Source organism: Acipenser ruthenus, chromosome 12 (assembly GCF_902713425.1).
Source record: "Acipenser ruthenus chromosome 12, fAciRut3.2 maternal haplotype, whole genome shotgun sequence".
Classification (NCBI taxonomy): Eukaryota; Metazoa; Chordata; class Actinopteri; order Acipenseriformes; family Acipenseridae; genus Acipenser; species Acipenser ruthenus.
Genome location: NC_081200.1, coordinates 2,931,914 through 2,944,831, shown reverse-complemented (window position 1 = coordinate 2,944,831; position 12,918 = coordinate 2,931,914). Strand labels below are relative to the sequence as shown.

The following is a 12,918-nucleotide window of genomic DNA, read 5'->3' as shown; positions in this document are numbered from 1 at the left end:
GTGGGTCTTGAGAGTTGATTTAAAGCGAGCGACGGTGGGTGCATCACGCACCAAAGCTGGGAGAGAGTTCCAGAGAGTCGGAGCCATGAAGCTAAATGAGCGTTCTCCAAGTGTGGTGCACTTTTGCTTGAGGATAACAAGCAGGCCAGAGTAGGAGGACCTCAGCTTCACGCAGGGACATAGCGGGTCAGTAAGTTGAGGAGGTACTCAGGACCTGTGTGATCAGAGCCGTTTCTAGCCTTTTGGGGGCCCTAAGTAGGATTTGATTCCCCCCCCCTCACTGTAGTCCACTCCACTTGGCACGACATCAAACCAACATAGGCTTAAGCCTACTGTCTTGTAAACGTTTGTATGAGCACACATATGTACGAGCAAACATACAATGTACAAATAAACATGTAAAGACTAAAGAGGGACCTGTTAGCAGCAACATCATCTTTTATTACCAAAAGGCAGTGAAAACAAAGTCTGGAACACAATTGGAACACCACAATTGCATTATGATACTTGGCCAATAGATGGCACTGAAGGTCAGGAACTGTAACACTATACAAACACTGAACTGAAGAACTGACAAGGCAGAACAAAAAAGCTACTAAAAGCTTAATAGTTTAAAAGTATAAAATATATAAGAACATATGAAAAACATAAGAAAGTTTACAAACGAGAGGAGGCCATTCAGCCCATCTTGCTTGTTTGGTTGTTAGTAGCTTATTGAACTCAGAATCTCATTAAGCAGCTTCGAACAAATCCCATATCAAAATCCTGCTTAATAATGACATTAAATTAACATTGAAATTGCCCTTAAATCAGGCAGATGCAAAGTGCAAACAAACAATAATAGTTAAATAAAAATGAAAATAAATACCCCCAGATAAAGTGCAAATTGAAAATAAAAAATGAGTTAAAAAAACAATAAATATCTAGTGACAGATAACACAAAAAAGTGACAATTTAAATGGTAACCAATTTACCATAGCCTTCTCCCCCTCCTTCATCCAGCTATTCTTTCCCTTAGAATTTCTGTCTTCTTGACTTCTTGGAGGCAAAGTAATATATCACCTCATCATAAGAGAGCTGGCTGATGCTGATGATTGCCAGTCCACTCAGGTGTTCTTGTGCCATGGAGGAACTCAGGTAGGTCTTTATCAGTTTGAGCTTAGAGAAGCTCTGCTCTGCTGATGCCACTGTCACTGGGAGAGTACAGGCTATTCTCAGAGCTATCCAAAGATTTGGGTACAACTCACACAGCTCATTTTGGTGGATGAAGGTAAGCAGCTCCATTGCTGTCATCTCAGCTTTGGGAAGGTCTGGAAGGCTCTCCTACATCTCCATGGCCATAGGAGGCTGTGTGGTCCAGTGGTTAAAGAAACGGGCTTGTAACCAGGAGATCCCCGGTTCAAATCCCACCTCAGCCACTGACTCATTGTGTGACCCTGAGCAAGTCACTTAACCTCCTTGTGCTCCGTCTTTCGGGTGAGGCGTAATTGTAAGTGACTCTGCAGCTGATGCATAGTTCACACACCCTAGTCTCTGTAAGTCGCCTTGGATAAAGGTGTCTGCTAAATAAACAAATAATAATAATAATGGCCAGCTCTCTCCAGTCAAGGTCAGCCTCTTCTCCACAGGGAAGCGTGTCCCCGAGCAGCTCACACTGGTCTCTGAGTATCCCGGCATCAAGATGATGGAAGTTCAGAAGCACTCCAAACTTGTCTCTTACTTCCCCCAGTGACTTGAACCGGTCCTCCAAAGACTGGATGCCGCAGTCCACCACAACATTGAAGAAGGCTGTTTCTAACCTCTTCATGGCATCAGACACTGGATCAACAGCTGCCTTTTTGTGCTCCACATTATTTCAAAGATTAAAACTAATTGTCTCCCAGCAAAACCTCAGCAACCTAAAATGACCATATTCACACTGTCAGAGATATGTGATTTTAAAAGGACAAGAATATAACATCAATATTAATAAGTAGATGGGTTCATACCTTTATTGACTTGCATTTGGTTCACTGCTACTTAAGTTGCCTTACACTGCTGGGACTGATAACTGCTGCTGGACTGGTAAGACTGGTGCCGATACTGCTGGGACTGGTGCTGATACTGCTGGGACTGGTGCTGACACTGTGACTCGTGCTTTGAACGAGTTTAGCACACAGTTTCTCAATCAATTCTAATATTCTTTTGTCAATATAAATCGACGATAGGAAGAAGTACAGTACTTCAGGCGATGGAAACCGGTCGCAGAGGTCCCGGTGCTGCCTAGCTGCACAGGCCGGGTCGCTATAGATGCAAATGCACAGCCACTATGCTATAATAAAACGCTATGCTATGGCAGGTAGAGCTGACTGTCCAGTTAAAGTGACGAGAAAAAAAAAACAAAAAACATACAGCCAGCTATCCCGGTTTACCTACACATTTAATGTCATCACATGTATTGTATGTAAAAAATAATGTAATTGTATGTAAAAATAATGTGATATCTTGTAACAATTGTAAGTCTGCTAAAAAATAAATAAATAATAATAATAATAATCATAAAAACAGGTACTTGGATTTTTGCTGTGCTGGCGTTAAAACATTCCACATGAAAAAAAAGAAAAAAAGATTTATCAAAACGTATTGCAGCTAAACATCACAAAACAACAATATAAATGATAAATTCACTTAACATTGATTCTTACCAAGAGTTGGTTTCTTTAGAAAGAAATGTGTAATTGGTTGTTTTTTTTCTCCGTTTCATGTTAGTGCTGCACTGTAAACCAGAGTAACTTGGGAAATTGTCTAATGAGAAACGTCTTTGTGCCGCGAATTTGACATACCCCAGTGTCTGTACAGACCAAGATCAGTGTAATGTGAAGAAATGAAAAATTCTATATATATATATGTCTGTCTCCGACCCCGTTTTTATATCAGTGTGTTTTAGTGGTTTATTCTGTTTTTATTTAATTACACCGTTCTTGTATATACTTTCATATTTGTTAATCTGTTTTGTATATATTATATTTGTATTGTGTTTGTTTATTTGTGGTGTGGGGACAGGATTGTGAATACTGAAAATCTCTATCACTGACACTACTTTATTATTATTGTTGTTGTTGTTATTGTTACTATTGGTTTTAATTGTTTCTCGTAAAACATTATTTACACTCTACATGTGGCCTCATTGTGTGTCTGTCCCAGTACCTGCTCGTTAGGTTGTTTCATCCATACCTGTCAGTGAAACTCTAATTAGCTTTCAAGAAAACTATAATATTTTAATTTAATGGTAGATTTTATAATACCCTCTCCCTCTCTTTTCCTTTCATCTCGCTTTATCTACCATCCATAACTCCGCTTTCCCACACTTCATTATAACTAGTGGAATTGCATTCTCCCAAAAGAGTGGGTGCGTTCACAGATATCATTCTGCGCAGGTGCAGAATCTGACCAATTTAGCCAATGGGTGCGCTCACGGAGATCATTCTTAGACGATCATTGGCTAAATTGGTCAGGTTCTGCACAGAATCTGCGCAGAATGAACGCACCCCATATCTTTCCACAGTGCGACTTTAGCAGCCTCGTCACATATCTCGCTGCTATGACCCAAATAAAATAAGCTTCAATCCCCACTTAGTCCTCAATTAGAAGAGGCGTTTAAATGAATTCATCACCAATCCTGCTGTAGCGCAGGAAATGCATCAGCGAGCAATACGACGTCATTAAAAAGGAGCACACAGAAGCTATCAAACTGCCGCCTGCGCACAGAGCAACACGAGCAAAGAAACATGGCAGGCAGAGCTGCAAAGCAGGGCAGATCAAATCCAAACACTGGTAACCCGGGCAAGAGGGGTCCTGTCGGGCAGGATGAAGAGGAGCAGCCGCTGCAGGCAGTTCTGATTGCCGACAGCTTCAACAGGAGGTTTTTCCCGATCTCCAAGACCAACCCAGGGTCAGTAAACATATGGTTGCATAAATTATATAGTGTGTGAATTCGCTGCAGACTGTAAAGTAATGAGCTGTCATTCAGCACTTTGTTGCTTTAGCACATTGCACACTGTACTACACGCTGCCCTCTCTATTGCAAAGACCGGACCCCTGCGTGTACTATTTCACGCTGTTTCATTGTGTCAGTGACTGCCCGAGTTGCAGACACTGAAGTACTAGCAGTGATGGCTTATATACGGTGCTTGTGCACAATGTACCGTCATCTGACAGGATCGTTACTGTTTTTACTACTAACCTGCCAACCGCGATGTATTGTCGTTTGATAGAGTTACATTTTCCCCTCAGTCTTCAACTGTGTTATTTATTTATTTATTTATTTATTTATTTATTTATTTTTGTATGCGGATCACTGCACACTTGTCACTAGCGTGTTTACCCACTTAAGTTGTGAATCTACATAAGCGTGCTATTAATTCATGCTTGTTGGTGGATGGCAGCACTCTTTTATTCAATATGACAGAATAATGTCATTTAAAGGGTGACAACATGGGATCTGCAGTGGTCTCCTTTGCTGGTTTGTTTGGGTTAAGAAGCGCAAACACATCACCTTAACATTCCGAAATGAGGTGCAGCACTCAAAAAAGTGAAAATGGGATGTAAATGAGACTCAAGCAGCTTGAGAAAAAATCCTATTGCATAGCTGTTTTACCTATTCCAGGTGTTACTATGAGCGTGATTAGCCACAGTGTATAGGTAACAAGCTCTGGTGTATTTTATTAAACTCCTAGTAAAACCAGGAAGGGCTCAAACGGCTATGCAATGGGAGTTCCATCCCTGGACAGTATGAACAGTTAAACCGATGTCTTGTTTCGCACCCCCAGGCTCTGTTCCCTCTGGCCAACGTGGCGATGATCGACTACACCCTGGAGTTCCTCACAGCCGCCGGCGTCCAGGAAACCTTTGTCTTCCTCTGTTGGATGTCCAGTAAAATTAAAGAGCAGCTCCAGTACGCACCTCTGCTTTACCGCTCATCCCTGAGCCTCTCTCAGCCCATCCATTTCCATTGCAGGACTGTGTTTCTAATAGCTGCTGAAAATCCATTCAGTCTTGCAATGAAACAGACTGGGAGAGCCCAGGGTGCCAAACGTGAATGAAGACGTGATGTTGAGATGTCACTGGAGGGAGAGGGAGGTGGAGGGGGAGGATATGATTGATTCTGTGTATCTCCTTCACAAACAAACCTCAGATTGATCCCTGATGTGTTTCTTGTTTTTGTACAGGAAATCGAAGTGGTGCCAGCCCACCTCCTCTAATACTGTGCACATCATCACCTCAGAGCTGTACCGCTCCCTGGGGGATGTGCTGCGGGACATCGACGCCAAAACACTCGTCCTCTCGGACTTCCTCCTCATCTGTGGGGACGTCGTGTCCAACATTGACATCACACCGGCCCTGCAGGAGCACAGGTCAGCGTGCACCACCCTGCCCTGTCCCGCAGGTGTCATACTGAGATACGGGATGGGATATAAATGAGACTCCATTGCATAGCAGTACTGTGAGTGTAATAAGACACACCGGAGTGTTACCTACACACTGTGGTTAATCAAGCTCATAGTAACCCCTGGAATGGGTGAAACTGCTGTGCACTAAGTGTCTTATTTCCATCCCTGTACAATTACTGGTCGTCGTAGTTCATCAAGCATACTCCTCAGTATCGGGGAGCACTGCCCCATTCTTTGCAGATGTTTGTCTCTTGCCATACTGCAGACCAGATGTGTGTACTTGAAACAGAGAGAGAGAGGTTGGCAAGAGTCCCTTCCATCTGCAGTGCCTCTGATTTGACTAATCAATGATTATGTCTTCAGGGATATAAAGAAGTCTCCCATTGCATAACACCTCAGTCAGTTCTAGGTTTTATTAAGAGCTATTGTTTTCGACACACCTGACATTTTTTTTTCCTATACTGTGCATATTGGCCAATTGAGCTCACAGCAGCTGGGAATGGCTGTGTCTGTCCCTGTTGCACACACTTCCACCCCGGGCAGCTCTGTCCAACCTGCAGGGTTATATTTATACTTATTATTATAATAATTATTATTATTATTTTTATTTATTTATTTTTCTCACCCAGGAACTGTCTGTCGCAAGAGGGAAAAAAACATTTCCGTGATGACCATGATTTTCAAAGAGTCCTCTCCAGGCCACAGGTCTCGTTGTCAGGAGGATGACATCATCGTTGCCATGGACAGCAAGACCAGTCCGGTTCTCCACTACCAAAAAACGCCTGGGCTGAAAAAACTCCAGTTGCCAATGGTAGGCTTGGGTGCGGCCCAGTCTTCATTGGTGTGCATTTAGGGCTTTTAAATGCCTGACCACACAGGAGCCCGAGGCAGTATTATTATTATTTATTTCTTAGCAGACGCCCTTATCCAGGGCGACTTACAGTACATTCATAGCGTAGCGTGAGATTCGCTGTCTTCTCTGCACACACTTTTTTTCCTCCCCTTTTTTTGCAGAATATTTTCCACAATGGAAGTAACGAGATTGAAATTTGCTACGACCTGCTTGACTGCCACATTAGCATCTGTTCACCGCAGGTAAATGTGCCTCTTCAGGAGGCTAAACTCTATTATAGGACCAGAGATGCTTGAAACAGAAGTTCACTGCATAAATGCAAAACAAACCCTCTTAAGCAACAAGAACATGGGGCTATCGATTGCAAACACGGGTCTAATTTCAAAAACAGGGCTACATTTATTTATTTATTTAATTTATTTTATTTATTTATTTTCAGGTTGCAGAGTTATTCACAGACAATTTTCGACTACCAGACGAGAAATGACTTTGTCCAGGTACTCCTTTTAACTTTCAAATTGTCACGACAATAACCTGTGCTAGGCCTTTTATTCCAGATTGACTCTTGTTTAAGTGTGCAGGTAATGCGTTTTTGTTTGAAGTGCAATTCATTGCCTCTCTCTTGGGCTTCAGATTCTAGGGAACCAGATCCACCTCCACGTGACAGGAGAGCAGTACGGCGCCAGGGTGTCTAACCTGCTCATGTATGATGCCGTCTCCTCGGATGTCGTGCGCCACTGGGTGTACCCTCTCATCCCGGAGATGAACTTCACAGACGAGGAAGGGCAGGCCTGCACCCACTCCCGGCGCAACGTGTACCGCGGGGCCGACGTCAGCCTGGGCCACGGCAGCCAGATGGTGGAGAACATGCTGACTGGCCGGGGAACCATCATCGGCTCCAATTGCCAAATCTCCAACAGCGTCATCGGCAACAACTGCACCATCGGTATACAGAAACACTCGAACATAAACATTCAATTCCAAAAACGCCCCTGGCTGTATAATACAGGACATTGAGTTGAGTCAGTGTTGGGATGGCTTGCACGAGGTATGGAATCGAGTCAGTGTTGGGAGGGCATGCACAAGCTTCTTTGGGTTACCAATGGCCCTCTAGCCAGCACAGTTAACCGTCCCACGACTTAAAGCCCAGTGTTTAAACAAACTCTGCTGCTATACATTTGCCTTTGCATTTATCTTCATTTCCCTGCTTCCAGCTTATAACAAGAACATTGTTGTCTTGATATTGAATTAGCTGGCCATCTGTTTCCAGCTTCAATTTTTAATAAGATTTTTTTTATTTATTTTTTTTTAATCACGTTATCTAACCACACTGGTATATCTGATCATTTCAACATCAGTCCATAAAAATCAGTTCATGAAGAAACAATAGTGAATTAACGTTTTATAAAAAAAGAAAATTGAACTTTTACGTCAGCCACTCTTCTTTTACCGGACAGGACAGAGCTTACATCTGGAATAATGTCTGCATTGCCAACGACTCTAACGTCACACAGTGCGTGCTCTGTGACCATGTGGAGGTGAAGCAGGGGGTCACCCTGAACCAGCACTGTGTCCTTGCGTTTAATGTGAGTCCCTGCATACTCTTGTATACTTGTGACTCCAGCCCTTACAAAAGTTTCACAGTATATTATTTTCCCCAAGTCATACGATGCATTGACCACAGTTCACGTGATATGTTTATTAATATGCTTTTCCATACTTTACTCATTCTCTGCTATAAGGGAAGCAAGTATCTATTCCATTGCCTACACATGAAATAACTCTGCCCCTAGCTTACACATCTATGCTTTTTTCTTTGTATCCACTTACCAGGTCCAGAAATTTATCCAGTGGTTGGAAGAGGCAGAGGATGAATCTTCCGAAGAAGACGGGAAGTAAAAGCTTTTCTGAAGAGGGTGCAGATGTTTCCCAGCGCTTAAAGGGACATCCTCCCAATTTGTAGATGTGTCCGACTAGCTCTTAAGAAGCTGTGAGCACTTCACAGAAGGGAGCAGATCCGACTCACTTAAAGGAATGCTTGGCGGGTGGTGCTGAGCAGCGTCGTTCTTTGTGTAGCAGACAGTCCTTTTTTCAGTGTGTAAAACGGGATGTATTTCCGAGGCACCTGCTCACAGTTTGCAGCGTTTTTAAAAAAGGAAATAAAAAATGTTTGGAGAAATAAACTTCTGCAGTGAACCAGACTTGTTTTCCGCAACAAAGACATGCACAAAATAAAAATAAAAATAGTACTATGAAAAATGAAACATGCCTGCAGAGAAAACAAAATGAAAAGTGACAAGAACAGCACAGCTCAGCCCCGTACACCAAACACGCCTTCAATACAGTGTGCTGGTATATTTATAGCGTAGCTAATTGCGTTATTTACAGGAAGCCTTTTTTTTCTGCCATGAAACCAACAAGCTTATCTCAGTGCTATGGCAGAAAACACACATATATATATATATATATATATATATATATATATATATATATATAGGGTGATTAGAAAGTAAGTCTACCACATCAGTGCTATGGTGCGTTGATGTAGTAAACGTACTTTCTAATCCCCCTGTGTGTGTGTGTGTATATATTGGGGGGACGTGGGTGTGCGTTATATAATGTTTAATAAACCCTTTTCCACACAAAGACTCTCAAAGCCTGTTTAGCTGCCTTGCGTTCCCCTACCGGGAGTGAGCGTCATCATGACCACTCTGAGGAGAAGCATGAGCGGAGCGTTTCTGTCACTCAACATGCACGCAATGAGATCACAGGGACAGGCTCACCTGTCATATTACCAGAAGTCATCTTTAAGTAAAAGAAAAGCAAGGAAATCGTGTTTATTTTGTTAACGAGGTACATCTTTATTAAACAAGAATGTTTCTGTTTGTGCTCCGTTGTACAATTTTTGTCAGCTGATTGTTTCCCTAAAAAAGACTACGCTTTATGGCAAAATGGCTTAAAACTGCTACACAATAGGAGTCCTATCAGTTCAGTGTTTAAGCACAGGGTTGATGCAGATGGAGGACAGTACCCATGATACTCTGCAGAACTACTAATTGCAATGAACCTAAGCACTCCACCAGCCAGCACCCAACTTAGTACACAACCAAGGTTGTAATTCAAGTCCATTGCAATTGACCCAATATGGTTGATGGGTCTGATTTTCCACTGTGTGCAAACTGCACACATCATACATTCAATATGGAGCAGTCATTTGCCTGCAGTTTGCACAGATTGGAAAATACAGGCCAGTGGATTCAGGCTTGGCTGTTGTCTGTCTGTCTCCGATACTCCCTGTAAAGAATGTAGGCCAGGAGAGTGGCTCCAGCGAGCCTGAAGAGAGCTGTCAGAACCTTCCACATGCTGAGGGACTTCTGGTGCTGCTGCAGGAAGCTCTTGTAGTCAGAGAGGAGCAGTAGATACTCCTGTCCGTCCCTGGGGGGCTGCAGCTTCAGGACTCTCCCAGGTTCCAGGACCAACTCCCCGAATCCGGTCAGGGTGGCCCCGACCCGCAGCATCTCCTCCGTCTCCTGCAGCCCGACCGGCTTCTCCCCACTCAGCCCCTGCGCTATGTAGTCCACGAAGCCCTCCTGGGCCTTGCGCAGGCGCCGGTACACAGGTTCGAGGCAGAGATTGGAGGCCTCCAGCGGGGAGACCACCTGAACAGAGACCCCGTCTCCTCCATCACCTCCACGTGGGACAAGGCTGAAGGGGACGGTATTGGTGCTCTCCTTGCTGTTCTGCGTTCTGTCATTCCTTAAGGAGGGGGGGGGGGGGGACAAAAACAAAACATGCCGTTCATTGAAGGATTTTCACTTTTGTTCCTTTATAATCTGTTAGTATTTCAAAATGTAGCGCACACACACACACACACACACTAACCATGTGTTTGTGATGCTGTTCCAGACCTTCTTGTGCTCCCGAACAATGACCTTTTGAATGACTCCGAAGCACCTGGGCACAAACTGGCTGGCCAGGGGCTCCCCCTCTGGCTGAACTATTCCTGGAAGGGAAGGTAAAGGAATGAAAAGCTATCCTTCCTACCCAGGGCAACCCAGTAGCACCGCACCCCACAGTGGGTGCTTGGAGGGGTGTAAATATCCCTTGGCAAGACCAGACCAGCATGGGGATGCACCACACTGACAGATTAAAAGTACTCATCCATTTTGTTAACCCCAATTAGCTTTTTCAACATCATTACTGTGCTGTGCTAAATATCTGTTATTTATTACATTACTGCAGGATATGCAAATATATATAGAATATGTTGCATCCTTCTACCTGTCGGTTACACGGCTGGATTGCAGATACAACATTGAAGTGCCTTTGAACTACAACAGGTGAAGCAATTAGCCACCAGGGAGCAGCAGCGAGTGTCGTCTTCCAATTACTTTTTAAAATCAATTCCCAGTTCCAATTTAATAATTTCTAACACATCATTGATCAAAGTTGCAATTAGCAGTATTCTGTCAATATTAGCTTCTCAGTGACAGCAAAATTGCTTACATTTAAGTCACTGTTAGTCAATGAAATTGGCTTCAAATTGAAGCATATGAACAATCACAACAATTATGTCTCTAAAATATTCTCCTTTAAAAGGAATTGGAATTGAAAAACAGGCATTGAGATCTCAGAATTCAAAGTCAAAATACAAAGAACCAAAACACCTCTAACAGTATTAAGGGGGGTTGATAAAAAGGGTTAAGATATTTGAAAACTTAAACAAAGAAAATGTCTTTTTAAATGTGCCTGTTAAACATGGTTTTGTGTATATACTGTATCCTGGGTACTGCTGCTGTCCACGTGGGTTCTTGCGAACACTCGGAACCTCAGTGTAGAAATCTCCTTTATAAATATGTTACCAACATCAGTCAGTAAACATTCGCTAACCTTCTATGACAGCATATCCCAGCCTTTTCCTGTGTGACGCTGCCAATATCTTTATCAGGTCTTTATTCAGCTGAACCTTCGGGATTTTCTTTCCATGTAAAAAAATATGTTAAAAAAAAATTAATAACAATAAAAAAGTATTATACCTCAAGAAAGTTTAGACAATGGTAGTGGCTCAGAGAGGCCTGGGGTTGAGGGTGTGGGGATGGAGAGACAAGGTTCAAACTGTTATATTTACCTCAATGTTGTGTATTTCTTGTCTCTTCTGTTGGTACAAATGGTAGAACAGCCCAGAGAATGCAAAGCTGGATCCCACACAGATCAGAGTCAGGGGACTAACAGGACTATCACTCATCCTAGCAGTGAAAATCACAAAACAGCTGTTTTACTTTTTAAATGGTTTTTTTTTTTCGATTTTTATTTTTCAATTCAAGCAGAGAATGGGTGAAATCGACCTTTATGCCATTGAGAAACGTCTCATTTAGCGAAACCCCATTTATCATATTCAACATGCAACAAAACCATGGTTACCAACATTCTAATTGAAATAACGTTTGGTCACAGCGTTTTCTACGGTTTATTTGAAACAATGTTTAAATTTGTGTAGGATCTTTATCTTTACAATGTATTTTTGGGGGGAAAGTAGCAAACCATTATACTGCGTTTACTAAAGATGCACAAACAGTTGTTTCATTAAACAGATTCGGTTGTGGCCCTCAGATTCGGTGCAAAGGAAGTCTCACTGCACGTCATGTTAACATGCTATGGGATGTAACCGTTTGCATGCCATCACGCCTTCCTCTACCCAAGAATATTCAGTTCTGGATTATTATCAATATCATTGTGATTGACTTCGGTGGCAAACAGGTGCTGCCGAAACACAGTCGCCTGTGCTGTATTTAAACACACACACACACACACACACACACACATATTATATACAAAAAGCAATATAATGTAAAATACCATTGGAAAAAGTAATATAGTTCAACTAGCTACACTGGTGGGTCTATTTCATTGGTTTTGTCGAACCAATATGACCAGTTGAAAACCAGTAAAGCACCAGCTCTGACCAGCATATACCCGTAGTCACTGCATTAATTTCTATCGGGGAAAATACATCCCTTAAGTCTTAATCAATTAGTTAACCCAAAATATGTGAGCTGCCGTACGACCAATGGAAAAGGCAAGGTTTGTCATTTACTTACTTGCAAGTTCTTTGTATTGCTGCAAATACAGTAAAACAAAACAACGACCCTTTCCGAGCAGTATCTGAAACTAAAAGTTAAATAAACCTTGCTGACACCGCTCTCGCATTTCCTCGTTTCGGTTTGGAAAAAGGAGGTTAAAAAAACATTGACCTTGTTGGGATAGCATATATTTCACCGCTAGGGGTCGCAGTAAATGATATAATGCAACGATTCATGTGAATTGGTCTCACCTGTAAAACTCGCCCTCATCCACACAGGCCACGGGTACATACACCAGTGTTTAAAGAGAATAAAGAGCAGTGTGATTAATCTTGGAGACTGTGTGTGCATGGTGCTCCTGCACCTTCATCGCCTATCTGAAGGTGTGTTTGTGGAAACCCTGAATACAATACAGTACTGTACTAATAACAATGACAACTGTATTTTCTTTCTCTTTTTTTAACTAAGTTCTTCCTTGAGCCCCAGGTCTTGATGACGCCACGTATTCTATCAGACGGCTACCAACCAGACACCTGGACAGCTGAGAGCCACGCCC

At 42.6% G+C, this 12,918-nt stretch overlaps 1 protein-coding gene and 1 pseudogene across 2 annotated transcripts; one reads left to right on the top strand and one right to left on the bottom strand.

Moving 5' to 3' along the window:
* The first annotated feature begins 3,850 nt into the window (after nt 1-3,850).
* LOC117416805 (translation initiation factor eIF-2B subunit epsilon-like) lies at nt 3,851-7,865 on the top strand (annotated as a pseudogene).
* A 1,239-nt stretch (nt 7,866-9,104) lies between these two features.
* Nucleotides 9,105-12,896, bottom strand: LOC117416698 (mitochondrial ubiquitin ligase activator of nfkb 1-A). 2 transcript variants are annotated; one of them, XM_034028059.3, is made up of 5 exons: nt 12,614-12,896; nt 11,411-11,528; nt 11,173-11,260; nt 10,165-10,285; nt 9,105-10,038 (listed from the first exon to the last, which is right to left on the bottom strand). In XM_034028059.3, the coding sequence occupies exons 2-5, from the start codon at nt 11,525-11,527 to the stop codon at nt 9,540-9,542; spliced, it is 825 nt and encodes a 274-aa protein (XP_033883950.3). In that variant the 5' UTR covers nt 11,528; nt 12,614-12,896; the 3' UTR covers nt 9,105-9,539. The 2 variants fall into 2 exon arrangements, with proteins under 2 accessions (XP_033883950.3, XP_033883948.3); XM_034028057.3 differs by lacking the exon at nt 12,614-12,896 and adding an exon at nt 12,381-12,543.
* Between the last annotated feature and the right edge of the window lie 22 nt (nt 12,897-12,918).